The 20,587-nt window shown below is 36.1% G+C and overlaps 2 protein-coding genes across 2 annotated transcripts in view; one reads left to right on the forward strand and one right to left on the reverse strand.

Moving 5' to 3' along the window:
• RECQL (RecQ like helicase) overlaps positions 1-1,023 on the forward strand; it is a 26,758-nt gene extending 25,735 nt beyond the window's left edge. The window contains 2 exon segments of the mRNA XM_045829240.1: positions 65-129; positions 131-1,023. Coding sequence (XP_045685196.1) covers positions 65-129; positions 131-284 — 219 coding nt within the window. The 3' untranslated portion in view covers positions 285-1,023.
• PYROXD1 (pyridine nucleotide-disulphide oxidoreductase domain 1) lies at positions 914-19,411 on the reverse strand. Its single transcript, XM_045829241.1, has 12 exons — positions 19,226-19,411; positions 16,799-16,879; positions 14,032-14,151; positions 11,502-11,630; positions 9,464-9,537; positions 7,813-7,973; positions 7,011-7,111; positions 5,894-6,026; positions 5,148-5,260; positions 4,418-4,540; positions 2,026-2,163; positions 914-1,333 (listed from the first exon to the last, which is right to left on the reverse strand). Exons 1-12 carry the CDS (start codon positions 19,307-19,309, stop codon positions 1,085-1,087), a joined length of 1,506 nt encoding a protein of 501 aa, XP_045685197.1. The 5' UTR covers positions 19,310-19,411; the 3' UTR covers positions 914-1,084.
• Between the last annotated feature and the right edge of the window lie 1,176 nt (positions 19,412-20,587).

Here is a 20,587-nt window from a genome sequence, read left to right on the forward strand (position 1 = left end):
TAATCTCATGAGAAAGCAGAATAGGTGAATATTTATCAGTGTTTGCTTTGTTATTGTTTTGTAGGCTGAATCACCTCAGACTTGTCATTCTGAAGGCTCTGATAAAAAGAGGGAAGGAAAAAGTTTGGATCACTTCGGGAAGAAGTCTGCCAACATGTTTCAGCAATCCGAGTCTAAGAATACAGGGGCTAAGAAAAGAAAAATCAATGATGCATGAGATGAGTGTTTCGAAATTTTCCAAGAACAGAACAGTATTATGCATGTATGCACCATTATTTTTGTAGTTAATCAAAAGTTTGACACTTTCATTAATATTTTATACACATGGAGCTATACTTTAAACACTTCTCTCTAAAGTATTTAAAGACATGAGAATTTGAGACCTTTTGAAAATTTAGTAGCATGAATCCTGTACAGTATGAAATGAGGGAAAAATAAATTTTAATGTAAAACTAAATGTAAAATACTTAGGAGAGTAGATTTACATAACTATCTTAAACTCTTTATGCCTTGTACTTTTTTCTTTTGACATAACTGTCTTTTGACAGCAATGTTATTATACTGACATTTTTACATATGCTCATCACAAAAAGTGAGTGATTTCAGGTTATAAGAGATGTAGAATCCAAATATAGAATGGAATAAAGTATCAATACAAGGATTAGCAAGTAAGGTGGCTCTCTACTTAAGTAAAATAAAACTCTAAGCTTGAAATGACAGCCCTATTTTGACATTTCACAGTCAAGGAATGGCTCTGGTTTGCTAGCCAGGCCAAGCCTAGGGTAGGAACAGCCTAGCTAAATTTGTTCCAAAATAAATCATGAGGCATCTCAGGTTAACACACAGAAATGAATAACTTGAAAATTCTTACATAAATAGTCAATTTTGTGTTAGAAAAAAAATGTTACCTGTATTGACTTCATCTTTAGAATTTTATTTTTAAATACTTTCCCACTAAAATCATGGTCACTTCTGTATTTTTAACCTCAGTGTGGTCATCATTAAATCAGTGCAGTCACTTACTTTATTGACTTGACATTTTGTCTTATTTGAATCTTTATGCGATTCTCGAAATGCCCTTTTTTTAGTCGAAATAATCTTCTATATCAATATTGGGATCCAGTAGGTCTTCTCCATATGATGAAAGATTCATCTGGTTTAATATTAAGTTTTCAAATGTTTCTTCTAAATCGGTTTCACCAATTAATACAGCTCCCATCATTCGTCCATTCTGCATGACAACTTTGATGTATTCTTGCCCTTTGGTGCATCTCAGCATTAATTCATGGTCTGAACCCAAGCTCTGTGCGTTGTATTTTCCAAGTAGTACAACCTATTAATATACAGGGATAAAAAAGTTATTTTAGTGAATGCCAAAAAGGAAACATAATAGGCAATTATTCCGTATTATGTTGGAATGGTCAGCAGAAAAATCTACTCACAAAATTTTATAGCTAAAAGTGTCATTGGGGTGGGTTCCAAAGAAAAATTTCAGTAGTATTCATTTATTCTACAGATGGTACATGATTTAAAGATTTAATAAGGAACTGAGTTAGATCTTTCATGTGTAAATTATTTATTCTCCCTGGACCTTGTGTATGTGTTTGTATGTGTGTGTTTCTCCTTATCAGTAAAACAGGAACAAAAATCTTGCCTCCGACTAATGTACAGTAGATTAACATAAATGGGAAACCACTTGTTTATTCATGAGTATGATAGCTACCTATTAGTTCCCCTTACAAAGAAATAATGAATCTCATATAAAAATCAGAAATGCACCAACAGGGAACAGTCCTCCTAAAGTATAAAATAGTTATAGTGTGGGAAGGTAGGTAATGGTTGTCAGATAGTTAGGAATTAAAAAGCATTAATACCAAGTATTGATTTGCATAAAATCAGAAAACATTTCATTTTTTGTAAAATGATTAAAACTATATGAACTTTTATTCAAGTAAGACTAGATGAGAATAATTAGTTATAAGACTAACAAGCAGAAAAAGGCACTAATTTGCTTATCTATCTTACCTTATAGTTAAAAAACTTTGTTACATGAGCAAAAAGTTCGAAGCTGAAATCCATGTCAATAGAGTCTCCTGAAGTAGCTGCCGCCATGCACTTTGCTGCATACCATCCCATCTGTCTAGCCTGGGTCCACAGCCTCATCTGAAATAAAAAAATATTATGCAGGATAATTTTACATTATATTACTCGAAAAATGTTATCACCTGAACCTTGTAACATTCCTTAAAGGGGTCTAGTGTTTGACAGTCCTTGAGATTGGTTAGATGGCTGGTTGGATCAGTTTTCCATAATTCTGTCTAAATCACTGCCTCTAAATTAAAAGATGACGCCAGCTTTTATGTTTTAATAAAATTGCTATTAAAACTTACTAAAATATTTCAGGTTACATCAGGTGAGAATTACATTTTAATTAACCAGTCTCAACTTCAGAGTAAATTTCTCATCAGCATTAACAGAGATGCCAAATTATCACTAAAAATCTTTTTCTCCTAGTCCTCATTTGTAGGTGCTGGATAGTTAAGGCCTACCATGTAATCTAACCTCAAGGGTCAGATAGATATATCACTTGGTGCCCAGCTCCAAGATATCGTATCAGATTTCAGTAACTGATCCTGGGAACTCATTTAAATTCTTCTCTACAACAGTATTAATTTCTGTATTCTGTTACTGTATTGCTACAAAGTCTTGGGATTCCCTGGTATAACAGAACACTGGCCTTGGAAGTCAGTGGATTTCCGTATCAACTCTCCTACATACTTCACTTTTCTGAGCCTCAGTTCCTTCACTTGAAACATAAACATACACCACCTCCTCCATGACTACTGGAAAAATTAAATAGAAGAGCCTATAATAAGCAATTAGTTTCCTTTTACCCCTATGTGTTTGTGTAACTAATGCTATCTTTTTGTGTGCAAAAATACTATACAATCTTGGATTTAAGCTTCAAGCATTTCTGATAAAAGTGAGATACTTATATTTATATTTATACTTGGCTCCTCCCTGTAAACAAGTGCGGTTTAATGAAGTACGAGGCAGTCTGTGGTAGATAGGTAGCAGAGTAAACGAAGCAGGATAAAACTAGAGAATGGCTGAGGGAAGCGGCCTACAATATTATAATACTGCTAGACTATCACTTAAGTGATGTATTTCAGCTTCCAAGTCCCTAGAGTTTGCATCTGGAACTATGTAAAACACATTAGTAGTACTTAATGCTTCTGCAAACTCAGACATGGCATCTATTGAACTGACTCAAAACAGGAAAAACCTGTTTATTTTGGGGTATTTCTTTCCTGTATCAGAGTATGATGTACACTGAAGATATAATTTACCCTAGAGGGTTTAAAATATTTTTAAAATCCCACAAACTCCAATTTCTAACTGAGAGTTTGTGATGGATATGTCACAAAAATGACATAGGATGACTGTAAAGAAAGCTGGAAACAAGCTGTTTGAAGCATTTTAGAAACAGGCTGAAAGCACTGTTTAGTTATTATTATTTCTTTGTACATTAAAAAACACCCACAAAACAATAAGGCTGCCACCTGAAAAGCTAGCTCTTCCACTATTTCATATTCCATACTTAATATGAGTGGATAATATCACTACCTGTAGAGCTGGTCTTTCACCAAGAAAGATGCTGCCTGGTTCTTTTACCTCTAATATCTACCTATGTCTCTACTGAGACAACCTCACCTATAGCCATTGTCTGAGTACCTTCTTCTAGTACTTCTGTTCCACCTGTAGGAGGCAGGCAACACTGTGGGCTGGAGGAAGTTTAGATCCAGCTGGAAGCAGCTGCTAGGCTAAAGACTGAGGAAGGCTGTTCACTATCAGAACTTTTTTCCAACAGTAATTTCCACAGGGACAGAACAGGGTCATCAGGAAAAGAATGCTTTACCTATATAGCTTACAATCTCTGTAACTGTTGTTTCTTAAATCTAAAGCTGTGCTATACAATATGGTAGCCACTAGCCATATGTAGCTATTTAAATTAATTAAAAGTAAATAAAACTCAGTTCCTCAGTCACATTAGCTGCATTTCAAGTGCTCAACAGACACATGAGGCCAATGGCTACCTGACTGGACAATGCAGAAATACAGGACATTTCCATCATCACAGAAGGTTCCATAGAACAATGCTCATAAGCATCTCAGAATGAAAAAGAAAGTAATAGCCGATAACTTTTTAAGTTAGAAGATAACCAATCTAATTCTGTCACTGTAATTGTAACTTACCAAAAGGGAAATAATTATTTTTTTAATGCCATGAAAAACTCTATAATCACTTCCTATTTAAAGTAGAAAGGTTAGAAAACCAGAAAGTTGGATTTGATGGTAGCAACTGCTTTGTTTTCAAACAGAACGTGATGCAAACGTGCCCGTGCGTGCGGCTCACCTGCTGCCAGAACGGGCTGGGTTGCCAGGATGCGGAGCAGATGTCGCCTGCAGCGTAGACGTCAGGGAGGGATGTGCGCATGTGGTCGTCCACTTTCAGGCCCCCATCTTCTCCTAGGGCAAACTAGACAATGTTCCTCATAAGCACACGTGGTTAAGAAAATGAAACATGACTTTTTCATTCTAAAGTAAAAGAACAATTAAAAATTTACATCATGATTTGCTGATCTTTAATGAGAAACTGAAAAATAGTTGCGAAGTTGAGGCAGCTAAGTTGAATTTCCAGGGAATCAAGTTCCTAATAAGACACAACTCATAGAATTCTTAGAATTGAAACATCAAAAATATCCAATAACCATGCAACTAACCTACTTATAAGAACATTTCTTAGTTTTTGTAAGCTTTAAATGCTTAAAAGCAAAAATTACAAGATGGTTTTTCTAAAATACCACTTAAGAACTGATAGGAGGTATCAGTCTCATCAATATTTAGATAAGTTATACATTATGTCCTATTAATAATGACACTTACATTGGGATGTTAACTGCTAAAAACTTAAATATTGATGTGTAAAAACATTGTAAATCAAGGCACGAATATAAACTAAATTGTTTTAAGTCATATTATTACAGTTTTATACTAACACAATGAACAATTATCCATGCTTGAGAATTAGAGATCTTAATAATACTTTCAAAATATGCATAGTGGGACAAAATATTTCACCTTACCTTGTTGCCACAGAGAAAAGGTTCTACATTTGGTGTAACTCCTGTAGCACTGACAATGAAATCACAGCCATATATCTTTTCGTTGGTCAGTTCCACATATACAGGCCATATCTCTAAAAAAAAAAAAGACTTTTAAATCCTCAAATATAACCACCATCAACAGTCCACAGCATAATGACTAGAACAGAAAAATGAAGGCAGGAGATGACTTTAAAACAAGATCCCTTAATAATTTGTCTAAGGCATATTTGCTAAAACAGGATTTAATGTAATTACCATCATCTCCTTGTTTTGGGTATGATTACAAAACTATGGCATTCTAAACATTCCTTCAAATTTAAAAACAAATTCTAACCAAGTAAATGTAAATCTGTAATAGTTTTATAAATTATTGTTTTTGTTGTTCGGTTACAGTTGTCCCACCCCTTTCCCCATTGCTCTCCCCTGCACCATCCCCCCAACTCCCACAGTCAATCCTCCCCCACTGTCCAGGCCCATGAGCCCTCGATTCGTGTGCCTTGGCTTGCCCCTTCCCCTTCCTTCCCCTGTTATCCTCCTCCCCCCTCTCCTCTGGCCACTGTAGGTTTGTTGTTTAAATCTCTGGTTCTATTTTGCTTATTTGTGTTTTGTTGACTAAGTTCTACTTATATGTGAGATCATATGGTATTTGTCTTTCACTGACTGACTTATTTAACTTAAGAACACTTTAAATAAGTGGTTAAATATCTTTTAATTTTATTACTTACCTTTATCAGTTGTAACTGACTGATTATGATGGTCTCTTGGGAAATTCAAGGACTTCTGAGAAAATCTAAATTCTTTCTGAAGGTAGATTTTCTTAACTTCACACATAGTTTCAATGTGAATCTTATGAGAAAACTAAAACAAAGAAATACTGGTCACCATAATACTTCCAGAAAGAATGACATGGGTCACTGATAATGAAGAAAATATTTATAATATACTTACAGAAACATAGGAAAAATAATTCTTACAATATAAATGAAAACACACTGGATGATCAAAAGTAAGCCTGTGAGTTTCTGTATGTAAAAGGAATGAACAAAAATCTATTTGGTACTGAAGAAATCTAGTAGTTAAATTGGCAGGTAACATCAAGGGTGTACTTTTCAGTATAAGTCTCATTGATAATTACATGTACATTTTTTAAAAATTACAACCATTATAGACTATAAAAACCTCTTGAGGGCAGGTCGATGCCAACTTATTGTTATATTCCAGAACCTTAAAATACTACATTATTAACCTCAGGACCAGAAGGTACAGGAAGAAATGATTTTGCATAATTTCCATCACAAAAAGTACACACACCATGAAGCCTACCCTTCTTCAACCTACACATGGCTGAAAAGAAATCATGCACAGTAATAAAGACGCATGTATGCTTCTTATAATCATTAAATATCACAGCCTTTTAACAACTATTTTAAAAATAAAATATCTAGGGTATAGAATGAGTAAAAGTCAGTCATCTGCTTATCCAATTAAAATAGTAAATGTATATTTTATTTAGAATCCACCTATTAACCTTTAAAATACTGTAATGCATCTCAAGTGACCTTTGAGAAAAAGATTAAGATAAAATAGCACAGGTGTATTCAATGTGTCTGTATATAGAAATTTCTGTCCTGGGGAGTTAAAAAGACGGCTGAGAGTCAGATGAACTTAATATTCATCTGTCTTTGGTAGACATGTGTGGGCCATGTCCTTTCTTAGCACTATGGATTCTAAATAAAGTGATCTAGCAATTCTTTGACTACATATTTGTTACTGGTCTTCAACAAATGGTTCCTGAGTTTACAGTTGCACTTAGACATGTTTAATCAGTATATGCAAACATACCTCTTTTGTTCCTTTAAGATTCAAGCCTTCATGCCAATCAGGTCCCAAGGCACTGCCTATATGACCAACATTAGTTTTGGTTTCTGCTTCCTTTTTCCTTCCTGAAGAGAGAAACTCAATTCAAAATTCATATGATATTAAAAGTTGCCAGGCAGAGAATTATGCTGTGTTCTGCAGCTTTTAGCAATATAGTGATTCCTATACATAAGGATATACAGAATGATTAAACAAAGTCATCTGTATTCATCACTTTATCCATTATTTTACTATTTTGTAGTGCACAGCTATAAAATAATCTTTCAATTGGGTATTTAGTATAAATACAGCATTTTGGGGATGAAGGCTAATTGGGGATAATAGGTTAGACTATTAGCCATCAAATTTTGAAAATTTTGTCAATTTTTAGGATGCCCAAAACTTACAAAGTTCTTGAATTTTATAAGCCACAAGTTAAAAAAAAAAGCCTCTTTAAACTAAAAAACTGTAAAGCTTGTATTTGTTTTTAAACACATTAAGTTTTTTATAAAATTACTTTAGGTGGTGTTGTCTAATTGCAGCGTTTGTTTACAAAGATGTAGATGGACTGATTTATTTAATTCACTTTAAATTTTCAGTTTTAATTATACATATTTTTCATAAAATATATATATTTTAGAAAGTCTAAAAAGTCACATAAAGATATACAGATAAATATTACCTACATTTCTAGTTCCCAAATATATTTTGCTCAATTTTCTTACGGTCTTTTTATATGGTTAATTTTTTTTTATCTGTGAACTAAAGAGCTAGATGCTATATTTACCTTCAATTGTATACCTGGTTCTTTTATGTGCAATTTTAGCCTCTGGTTTTTCAGCAATGAGCTTTGAGGTCAAGAATTCAGCTGCTCCTGCATCGAAGAAAGTATTTCCAATTGCTTTATCTTTAATGGCCCAAATTACTTCACAGCCTTCAATTTCATACCTGAAAGGAATATTAAAATTATATAGAGCAATTTCAAAAATCTGAATAGAAATCTTTGTACCGGAAAATAAGAATTCTCTCCTAAGTAAATATTTTAAGGCAGACTTGAAGAATGATTATAAGGAGGAATGTAACACTCTCTCAGGATACAAGTTAAAGCAGAATAAATAATAAAAGCAATTTAACCAGTTTACTGAAAGAACATATAAATGACAAATATGTATACCGGACATCAAGTAAAATTTTCAGTTTCTACAACATAGTTACTATTTAATGTCCCACAGGGTTCCCAAGAGTGAGAAATGCTTTATCTGGTTATGGCATAATCAATAATGGATGGATGGATGGTACAAAGCTACCATACTGAGAACAACTGACTTCTTTGGTAACAGATATTTTATGTACTTAAGCATATTACAGAAGGAATAGGATTAAATGTTGTGAGACTGAACACTTTTTAATGTAAAAAAGCGTTTCACTGTCAATAATAAGAATTGCACTAACTATACTTTCGGTGATAGCTGATGGAGAAAATCTATCATGTACACACAAGGATTTGAAGCCCCTCTTTCAGTAAATCTCTGCCTCCTCCATTTTGGCCCAGTCTGGTTTTGATACCCTAGTGTTTTCTCTGCATTTCTGTGTGCAATGCCATAAACTTCATTATAAGAATGACTGCCATTCCTAGTACTCAGCCAACTGAAGAATTCTTACAGGCTTCCAATGGGATTCATCATCCTCTAAAAAAGGGGCGCAAACACCTAGTCTGAGAGTTGGAATGGATGAAATGGAGCAAAGACAGGGTTGTAGCAGATTCCTTATTTCAACACAGATTTGTCCTCTGTAATTGGACCCAACTTTCTGCCCTGAAAAATATCCAGATTATTCCATGCCAGACATTTACTGGAAGATAAAATCACAAAGAAAGTAAATCAGTGCTCTAGAGAGTGTAGCAAGATATTCTTCAATGATTTTTTACTTGAAATATCATCTTAAGACGGTAATATTTTATATTCAATAATGTGTTCACACTTCCCAAACTTCCTAAAACTAGGATCTGGGAGTACCACAAATCCTGAAACAGGAGTCACAAATCCTTTGGAGTTCATGGATCAGACATGTAACATAACTGAGTGAAACAGGATGGGTTTAAGCAATAAAAAGTGATGGAGATTATAACTAGAATCTGTAAAGGTGTACACACTCAAAATTGTTTTGTAGTATAATACATGCTTATAAAACATGTGGGTCAAATCTAGCCACTCATCAGTTGATGACCCTCTGAGACCTAAAGCACTCCTTAAACTCATGTTTTACAATGACATTTTTGCCACTATCATGTCTATGAAAGCTAAAAAAATTAAGTGGATTTTCATTCTTGAAAATGTATGAAAAACATATTTATCTTTGATTTTCAGGATAACAAGATCTTTTCTAGTCTACCAATAATCACATGGATCACAGAGCAGTTCATAAAGATACATACTTACGCTAATTCAAGCGCGATACCACCATTCCCTATGATCATTATTCTTTTAGCTTTAGTAAGCTGTTTCTGAAATTCCTGTATTAAAAACAAAATGACAGTGTTTTGTACAGTGGGCAATACCAGAAGCAAGAGGCTTCACTGATAATAAATCTCACTTCCCTACTCTGCTAGGATGCACCCTCCAATTAATATCACAAACGCTCTCCCCCTATGTTTCACCCTAAACTGCCTCTACAGCAACACCTCTTCTGATTTTCCTTGTTTTACGTCATTACATTTAGAGTACTACTTCAGAACCTCAGCAAGAGGCACTCTCTTTCGTTTACTATATTCCCAACCATTTGGCCAAATCAGTGTACTAACATAACACTGATCTATATCCTAGATACAGGGTTCTTCCTTTTCTTCTTGTCCCTCAGTCGATACTCCCTGCAGTCACTCAGCACTTAAAATGTGCAGGAATGAGAGGCATACCAGCATGGCGCTTAGGAGCACAAACTCGAGAGTCCCTGGTTTTAGCAGTCACTAACTGAAGGACCGTGAGTACGTTGCTTAACCTCTTGTGCCTCAGATTCAACTACAAATGAAAACAAGAATGACTATTATCTCAGGTTTCTGTAAGCATTAAGTAAGAAGACATAGATAGAGCCATTAGGAATAGCACACACATAATAATGTCTAACATTTATTTGAAAAAGTGTTATTACCAGTATAAGGCAGCTAATTGGTACCATCACCCTCCCTAAAAAGATCACAGTGAATGTGAAGAAAAGCCAGTGGTCACTCCTAGGAGACTTTCAAACGTAGAGAACAGTACCATTGCTTCAGGATGACATCTCAGTAGCTAAATTCTTCCTCTTACTACGTTGTTACCATTTCTATGAAATTGACCTCAAAACTTACTGTAATAATCAATAAATACTGAAATTGACTTCCTAAAAATTCTATAAGAAAAAAACCCTTAAGTTAATTTTAGTATGTACTTCATTGAAGGCAGTAGATAACAGAGCACTGGACATGGAGATGAATGCCACGAGTTTAAACTGCACATCTGATAATCTTAATAATCACCTTCCTATAGATAAATTAATCTATTTTAATTTCCTATTTGTAGAGTGGGAATGATGACTGTCACACCGGATTATTACAAGGATTCAATGAGTTTATGCATGTAGAGGGCCTTGCTGGAACATAGTTATGATGCAATCTTCGATAATACCTAAAGTGTTGACAAGAAAATAATCAAGTTCTAGTTTTCTCTAAATTCCAAATTATTAAGAATAAGCTGAAAGTAAACTATCAATTTTCAAGAATATAAAACATTGTTACATAAGTGTAAAATTACCACCTCCTGGGACAGAACAACAAGGAGCTTGAGGTAAGACAGAGTATTGTGACTTGAAACCAGGAAGAGCTATTTGGCAATAAGGGTAATCAAACACTGAAACACATTATCAAAGGAAGTGTATAAGGTTCCACGGACAGAGTTTCCCCTTGTTGCGACAGTTGTCACTATTCTTGGAGAGAACAATAAAACAAGTGACTTTTTCTGTTTTAGGACTGTAATGATTTTGTACCACAAAGATCTTCTGAATATTATTTTCTTTGCTGAGCAGTAAATTCAGTAAGTTTTAGATGTGATTTGCCTTTTGGGAGAAGATCGTTACATTATTTAGGTTACAAATCACATGCTCCCAATCACAGTAGAGTAAAGTGTGTGCTCAGTGTGTGCTCAGTGGTAAGCTGTGCCTTTCAGCATGGTCATGAAATTTGGGACATGGAATGACAGAAGGAACACAGAATATCAGCATGAATAGAAAACAAGATAAATTAACAAATAAAAACAAACTGAAACTGGCAGTAATAGAACATTATAACTACTTTCTGGCTTGCAGGTCATGAAACAAGAAACCTCCCTTCTGCGCCTGCAGTTTAGGAATTAACATTGTAAGTGGAACACTTTTCATTCAAATGTAGAAAAAGACATCTGAGAAAAAAATCTTTGTGCTTTTTCCCCATGACCCAACCTAAAGTATTACCTGAGCACTATCTGTATCACGAATTCCTAATACATAAGGGTTTCCTTCACATATCAACTTTGGTTTAGCTCCAGCACAAAGACAGAGTTTCTTATATACATGCTGACTGCCATCTTCGGTTAAAATGCACTGTAAAAACAAAACAATGAAGGGGAGAAGGGAAGCATTTATACGTGGGTATAATTTAATTTTAAATTAGACATTTGAAAACACAAATGCAAAAAATATATTAAGGTTGCCTCTTGGTGGCACTCAATACTTTGTTATAGCAAATGCAAAGCTAAGTAAGCATTAGAATACAGTCTTCAATCCAGCAATTTTTAATCATTTTAGGGCCATGAATTATTTTGAGATTCTGATGAAAACGAATCTTTCTCCAATGGAAGAAAAGGCATATTCACACAAAACTTTGCATAAAACTTAGGGATACTCATGATGTTTGGAAAGAAATGTTGAACGATTAAAAGTTAAACATTTTAGAAATCTTAAATTTCTTATCTCAGTGGAAGTTACTGTAAGAAGATCTAGTGATTCTAACTGTGTAGTACCTTAACTTCTGCTACGTGTACAGGGGTATGTACAGGGGAGTAACTAGTGTGTGGTAGAAGAGGATATAATATGTCTTCTTAATCTAAAAAAATTAGAAGTGCTAAAAAAAGTATTGATATTCTTAAGTCCAAACAGCAATCACTTTACCAGCAAACCCCATGCTCTTTGAGGGTATTTTAACCTAAGTGACAAACATGTCAGACTTAAATCCTAGCATGTACTGGCTTTAAAGATATTTATATTTTTAAAAACATCAATGAGTCTAAAACATATTAGGGGCCATTGTTTCTGTTCCTTAATATTGAATGAAAATCTACAGAGAAGTAGTGGCATTTAGGAAGCAGATATACATGAGAGATGCTGGACTTTGTTGGAATGGTCAGGAGTGAACACCTGTGCAATGTGTTTGGAATTACAAAACTTGGGAAATCATAACACAGCACTCGCTACCTATTGAGACATTTGTCACCCATGTGGACGCTTCAGCTGTGTAACAAATACATAAAACCAATAATCAAACATGGTAATGGGTGGCACTCTGATTCATTCGAAAGTCTAAGTTCCCTCCCAGTTCATTAGTACACTTTTAACCCTACCTCAATTTACAAACTAATTGACACGGATGAGATATATATATAAAACATATACTGAATATGTACTACCAGTATAAGTATTAAGAAGTTACTCTGGTGTTTTTGATTCAGATTTTCTCAAAACTCAGTACTTTTTCTAAATTGTTTTCCTGGCAAATTATTTGTTTCAAATGTGTACAGGTGCTTTATTCCTAAGGACAAATTCATAAATTACAGTTGTTAATAGAGAAAATACGAACTCCTTGTCTAAAGGAGATGTCTTCACATCTTGTCTAAAGCTCAATTGAGGATACTGTTACTCATCTGATAACATCCTTCTCTGAGATGGCCTCATTCCTGAGACTGTCTTAGTTTGGGCCTTATTATCATTTGGACTATTGCAACAAACACCTCATTTGGTTGTTGGCCATAGCCACTCACTGCACCCCAGTTCATCCTTGACAATGCTGTCAGATGTACTTTCCTAAAAGAACATTTATTTTATCATCCCTGCCTCCACTTAAAACCTCTCTACTATTTCTCCACTGATTATAAGGGAACTCAACTTCTTAGCATGACATAAAAAGCCCTTTATTTATCGCATTGACAACCTCACTGTTCCACATGCCCCTTTTCCTTTCTTTGGATCTTTGAACATAGAGTCTCCTCTTCCTGGAATGCCCTTCTCCATCTGGAGAACTCTTAATTTGCTTGCATTTTATTTTTGAAAGATATTATTTTTAGAGAATAGGAAGGGAGAAAGAGAGGGAAAGAGACATCAATGTGTGAGAGAGACATTGATCGATTGCCTCTCACATGTGCCGAAACTGAGGACCAGGTCCGCAAGACAGGCATTGTGAGCCCTGGCTGGGAATCAACTAGTGACTTTTTGCTTTGGAGGATGATGCTCAACCAACTGAGCCATACCAGTCAGGGCTCACCTGTATTTTAAAACACAGCTCAAATATTACTCAATCTGTGAAGTCTTCCTAAATATCTATTATCAGAGCTTTGATAGTATTTCAGTGATGGTGCTTTTCACATGTCCATGCAATTATACCTATGCCGTCTATATTCCCTACGACACAGAGATCCTGGGAGCAGACTCCTTCTATTATTGCTTACTACGATGTTATTGTGCCCCAGCACTGAATGTAGTGCCCAGAAAACAGTGGACGCTATAGAAAATGTTCATGATAGTCTGAAATGTAAAACCTAAAATGCCAAAACTAAACAATCAAAATAAACTCACAAAAAAAGTGTACATTATTCTAATAATGGAAATTAGTGTCACTAAAATTTACTTGCTAGAAACTTTTGATGGTGGTACAGGTGGGGTCAAAGGAAGTCAGGCGAAACTCATCGTGATTTAACAAAGGAAAATGTCATTAAGGAAACAACTCTCTCACATGTTCTTCACTCTTCAGTTGCTTTACTTCAGATTCTATAACCTTAATGTTTGGGAAGCGGTTTTCTAGCATGCTACTTGGTTGTTCTTCAACATCAAATTCCTCCAATACTTTAGAAACCTGTGTTAGATCAAGGAGATAAAAATGTGTATTTAAAAGCAGTTTTCTTCCCAGAGTTTTAAATAATAAAACAATCCATTTCTTTTTACACACTACTCATTTCACATTCATAACACAAAATGATCTAGTCTTTGGATTCTTCTATTTTCCAAAATCACTTTCCCTCCTATCCTGCTAAGACTCTACTGTGGATCATTCCATCTTTTGCCCAAACCCTTTATTTCCTTCCTCTGTTATCTTTAACCATTAATTACCCTAAAAACTTCCAACCATAGATCAAACTGCCTTGTTTTCTAGTCCTACACCCAGTTTGCTATAGAAGCCACACAGCTTGCAGATTGGTGTATGTGACCTCAGTTGCTCCTTATACTTTGCGTGGAAACCCTACTACGTGGCCATAACAGTTCTCAACTTCTTAGTCTTGTAACTCCTTTACACTCTTACAAGTGACTGAGCACCCTAATGGGCTTTTGTTTGTTTGACTTATACCTAGCAATGTTTGCTGCATTAGAAATTAAAGCTGAGAAAAAGTTTAAATATTACTCAGTTCACTCAAAAGTAACAATAAATCCAATACATGTTAAACAGATTATAATATACTCAATGAAAAAGAACTACTTTTTCCGAAACAAAACAAATTAGGTGAGAAGAATGGCAGTGTTTTACATTTTTGTAAATTTTTTTAATGTCTCACTTAACAGAACTGATAGCTGCATATCTACTTCTGCATTCAAACTGTTAAAACATGCTGTCTGGCCTCATAAATATACAGCCCTTTCAGATAATAAAACTCAACAGGTAGTAGTTTCTGAAGTTGACATGCAATGTAGAATCTGAAACCATATGAAAGAATTTTTTGTTGTCTGTTATTGTGAAATCCATTGGTCTATCCTGCACCTTGAATGGATCTTGCAACATCATACACTATCATGTGCATAATATTGTTTTGCTATGTTATGGAGATAGTTCAATTATCGACTCCTTTCATAGTAATACAATACAAAATATCACAGTCATTACCATCACCAACAATCTCATCAGAAATGTTTTTAGGTGCTGTAAGGTCACAGTGAAGAACGAGTTTTTCAAATTTCCAATTTTTGCTTGAAAGCTCTAGTTTTGTCCTAATGCCAACAAATATTTCCTTGAAGTGACAGGTGCACTCCATTCATTTTCCAAATATGAATGACCACAATTTCTCAATCGTTCTTTCAAGCTGATGTTCCATCATAACAAGCAGCTAGTTCATCTTGCAACTCAGCAACTGCACAACTGCTTTTCCTTAAGTAACACTGTACTCCTGCATGCAGAGTGCTTTACACATCCATCCCAGTTCATCATACAGAATGGTAACAAGACGTGAACTTAAGAGTCAAGATTCAATAAAATTAACTTTCTACTGGCTTTTTTAAAATGGACTATGTGGCAGTGAAGAATACAATGACCACTAGTACAGCTTAGCCACCATTGTTTGGCTAACATCAGTGCAAATGACAATATAGTGAGAAGAGCAAATAACATCTTAGTAATTTATTAAATCCCTCAGTGATGTTTATAAACTTTCACCATTTTAGTGTTTCCCCAATTTATTCCATCCTTTTATTTACATATGTATGAATGTACATGTATATATACATGTATTAGAATATGAACTCAAAACTTTAAAAAAAATTTTTAAAAATTTATTTTTAGAGAGAGGGGAAGGGAAGGAGGAAGAGAAACATCCTATGTGGTTGGCTCTCATGTGGCCCCCACTAGGGACCTGGCCTGCAACCCAGGCATGTGCCCTGACTGGGAATCGAACAGGCAACCCTTTGGTTTGCAGCCGGTGCTCAATCCACTGAGCTATACCAGCCAAGGCATGAACTCAAAACTTTTTAACAGGTGAATGAGGTACAGGATCAAAAATGTTTGGAGACCACTGTTCTATTCCATTATGACCAAAATGATCTTAGACTCCTATTATGTTATAATGTATAATATAAATTCATGGAACTACAAAGTATTCTCAGATGCTTATTACGTATCTGAAACATTAATTATCTACAACTCTAAGCTTGTCTCAGAAGCACTTCTGACTTGTAAATACACATGCACACATACAGATATTTATAATAAAAGTATACATGCATATATATTTGCATTCATATTTAGGTTTCATAGCATCTTTCCCAAAAGAATCTTATTTTAACATATTTTCTTTAAAAAAAAAAGATTTTATTTATTTATTTATTTTTTTGCAGAGAGGGGAAGGGAAGGAGAAAGAGAGGGAGAGAAACATCAGTATGTGGTCACCCCCTACTGGGAACCTGGCCCACAATCCAGGCATGTGGCCTGACTGGGAATTGAACCGTGACCCTTTGGTTCACAGGTCCCTATCCAATCCACTGAGCCATGCCAGCAAGAGCTAAAATAGTTTCTGAAAAGTAATTCAGAGTGGGAGAAAAAAAAAGACTAGGAACTCATATCATTCTGGGTGCTTTCAGTATTCAATCTGAATGATTCTAAACTTTGAGATATAATTTTAAAATAAGTATCAATAGAACATTTGTCATTTAAAACAATTAAAATAGTACAGCTACACTACCTGCTTTGCAAGCTATTGCAATTTTTAAAAATACTAAGAAAGTTATGCAAAAGTCCTTACCTGCTTGAAATTTGTAACTGCTTTAATAACAGGAGAAGCTGTTACCAGGAGAATCTCTTCTGATGGAAACTGAATCGCCAACTTATTTTAAAAAGTAGGAAAAAAATATGATAAATAACTTTAAGTAATAGTATATATGGCATGGAGGATGAGAGAGGGATAATACAACTTTAATAGAGTTACTGACTTAGGAAACTAAAAACTGACCGTTCCTCATCTACAGGTTTCTATAATCCTGAGTCTTGTTCATATTTATGGGGTAGTGATGAGTAGTGTTCAGCTCTGGTATTGTTTAAAATGAGTAATACATTCACATTAAACACTAACAAAGGTCTGAACAAGAAAAGTGACATAAAGAGATATTCCGTATTTACTTAAACTACTTTATATGCCAATTTAAAGTTATCATGCAGAGGGAAAGGAGAAACAATCCTCCTGATTAACAGGTATACCAACTTATATTTATTGTAAAATATTTTCATTTGCTGAAATTACAGCAAACCTTCATAATAAACACTTAGAATCTTAGCACTTTCCCGAAGAGCTTTGGTATTCCTGTCCTGCCCCTTCCATGCCTGACCAGTATATAGTCTCTGGGAAGACCATGCCACTTCAATATTAGCCTTAACAAAATTTGGTGGTTTAACTTGCTATTGTTTCATTATTTTCCTCTCCCTACAAACCTCTTTCTCACTTTACACTTCTTGAAAACATTTTCCTAACTCATACTCCAGTTCCTCAACCCCACCAATCTCTATTTCTGTGCCTATTTTGCTATTAAAACTGAACATGTTCAGTTCAACTATACATCCTTAAAACTCAGATTCTTTTTTAGCATCACCTTAAAATTTCCACAGTATTTGACATAATCATCCTTCTCCCCATCTTTCTTTCCTTTGTATATTTTGTAAACCCCTTCCTTGCTTTCTGTTTCCTTTGCCAGACCAGGCCCTCAAAACTTTCTTCTACTAAAATCACCTTTAAATTGCCCTTCCAGTCTTGTGTGAATTAGCTGCCTCTGTCCCACAATTTATAACTAATCATCTTTTAAACTTTTTCATTTGACCATATTACCCCATTGCTCAAAATTATCTGATGATGTGTAAGTTCCTGGTAAATTCTTAGCATGATTTACAAGATCCTTTATAATCTGGTCTCTGTGAACCTTCCCCGTGCCATCTCTGGTCACCTCCCCCAAGCACCATGTGCTTTAAGCTTTGCTGCTCCCAGATGATGCCAAGCTTCTCCACTGAGAGGGTGCCTTACGTCCCTTTGGAATGTCTGTCTTTTCTTGCCTAAGCGGTGAACTTTTACTCATTGTTCTACACTAAGATAAAAGTATATAACCAAAGACACTGAAATAGGGGACAGACTGACAGTGACCAGAGGGGAGAGAGGAGGGAATTTCAGGGGAGAATGGGAAGGGTTCACAGGAACAAATTTAAAGGACACATGGACAAAAGCTAGGGGGAGGGTGGTAATGGGAGGAAAGTGGGGAGGGTTGGGTAGGTGGGCTGGAATGGGAGTAAAAGGGAGAAAACTGTACTTGAACAATGATTAAAATAAAATTTAAAAAAAGAAAAAAAAAGTATATTGAAAGAGTATCTCTTCCCTAATTCACTCCCTACCAACTAAACAGGCACCCCTAAGCCAGCAAACGGGCTGCTGAAATGATTTATTTACACGTCTCTTCCACTAGGCTGTGAATCCCAAAAAAGAAGGTACCATGTTGCTATATTTAACTAATCAGCCCTTAACACTGCCTGGATCATAGTTGTTTACTTGGTAAATAAACGGAAAATATGTATTAGAATTAAAAGGGTAAAGGTTTAAAACTCTTGAATTTCTTGCGCCATTTCTTATGACTTCAGCGATTGTTTACTATAATTTAGTCCTTTTTTAATATAAATATATGTATATACGTTCTGATTATCCACTCATAAGGGAAAAAAAAAAACCCACTCCCTAGCTGCATTCCATACTTTGCTGGTTGTTTTACGAAACATTGCTAGAGATGAAATATTGTCTATCTTGGTAGTTCAAAGTACAGGAAACTTGTGTAAGGGTTACGACGCACCAAGGCCTTGGCACCTATATAGAAGCTGAATTCAATCATCTGATTACCAAGGAGGACTAGTTTTCTGACCAAGTACTTAGTAGTTACAAGCCTTCCTGTCTGCTCTGACAGTAGTAGAACCAGGCCAGTTCCCCTCGCCTCCACCCTGCTACGCGTCTCAGGTGGAGACTGCGGGGTCATAAAGACGGCACCAAGGGCCGCCACGCAACCTCTAATGTTGGGGGACTAGACACCTAGCGGGGAAAAGAAAGCGTCTCAACGGGAACAGAGAAGGACAAGGGGAGGGAGCATCCAGCACCACGGCCTCCGGGGTCGAGGAAGGGGCGGAGCCTCACGCACGCCCACCCTACCTGCTCCGCACAAGTGACACCCGCGATGCCGCCGCCGACCACCACGAACTTCCCCGCCGTCGCGGGAGGGCGCGCTGCCTCCATGGTCTCAGATTTCCAAGAGTTCACTGACTACTCTGGGGGAACAACGGAGGTTGCTTCCACTGCCGAAAAGAAGTCGCTGGGGACGGTCGCTTCCGGTCCCTGATCCCGCGAATCCGGCCTACGGGTGCCCAGCAGCTCAGATTTAGTCACTTCGCCTGTTGGCCTTGAGCTGCGTTACTTTGATGGCAGGGCTTGGTGTGATAGTTGCTACACCTGAATGTAGTTTTTCCTCGTAGATTTGATAAAAAGAAGACAAACAGAAATTACAGAAGATGGGTCCCCGAAAAAGGCTTGGCAAATTGTCTAAAGACAGACCAGTGTTCTCACGGGGTAGAACGTTCTTAAAAATAAATGAATTGCTCTGATATTCTTGCTCTAAGTTCCCGTGGAAAATTAGACATCTTAAGATGACGCACTTGGGAAACTCACTTATCCTTTTCCACCAGCAAACTCTGAAGGTTTATATCAACCTGACGTCTCTTGCTGTCAGAACATCTAGCTAGCCACATCTCCTTGCCTTCAGCTGAATGAGGTTCCAGTTCCTGTGTCCCTGACTCTAGGGATACAGGCAAAGCTCTCCCAGATTCTCCCTCACTTATGCTAAAGCGACAGGGACTTACGCTAGGAATGTGAGTGTATTGGAGCTGGTCGCGGGGGGTGGTGGGCGTGGTGGTGGGGGGAGTGATTGTTTCCTACAAGCATTCTACAACTTTCTTCAAAAGAATTGTTATTGTAGTCTTCTGCAATTATTCTATGAATTATTTGCTTTCCCTTGTAAAGCCTCAAGGAATATGATGGGCTAATGCTGGCAAGACTAGTTTTATAATCTGTTAGCACTCACCTACTTTCTCATCTTTTAGCATGGTCTAGTAAAGGCATGGTCTTGGGATAAAGGCATTGGGATACTTCACCTATTATATTGTTCTTAGCTTTTGGAGCTGAGCAAACCAGAAAATCACATTTAACTCCATTGTATACCAGGTATACTATTTTTATTCTATAAATACCAGATTCATGGCATTTAGAAAACTGGAGGCATTTCTTAAAGTATATCCTCCCCCTAATTCAATTTACTAAGTCCTGCCAACTTAGAAGTGTTCCTTAGTTTCCTTATTTTAGTTTTTTATTGTGCTTGCCCTATTTTAAGCCTTCTTCTCCCACTTCGACTATTAAAAGAGTCTCCTCATAGGTTCTTCTTTCTCTGCTCTCTGCTTCTAGTGTACCCCTCTTCTGCCCTAAGAGTTATCTTACTAAAGGGGAAATGTGGTTACTTTCCCT

The sequence above is a fragment of the Phyllostomus hastatus genome, unplaced genomic scaffold (genome assembly GCF_019186645.2).
Source record: "Phyllostomus hastatus isolate PE091 unplaced genomic scaffold, TTU_PhHast_1.1 phas_scaffold_93, whole genome shotgun sequence".
Taxonomy (NCBI): Eukaryota; Metazoa; Chordata; class Mammalia; order Chiroptera; family Phyllostomidae; genus Phyllostomus; species Phyllostomus hastatus.

What these genes read in the sequence shown, in the direction of transcription:
- PYROXD1 (XM_045829241.1), bottom strand. Translation starts at nt 19,309, where the DNA reads ATGGAGGCAGCGCGCCCTCCCGCGACGGCGGGGAAGTTCGTGGTGGTC. An exon ending in GTGTCACTTGTGCGGAGCAG is followed by an intron (nt 16,880 to 19,225) that starts GTAGGGTGGGCG and finishes TTTTAAAATAAG; the next exon opens with TTGGCGATTCAGTTTCCATC. An exon ending in CAGTTACAAATTTCAAGCAG is followed by an intron (nt 14,152 to 16,798) that starts GTAAGGACTTTT and finishes GATCTAACACAG; the next exon opens with GTTTCTAAAGTATTGGAGGA.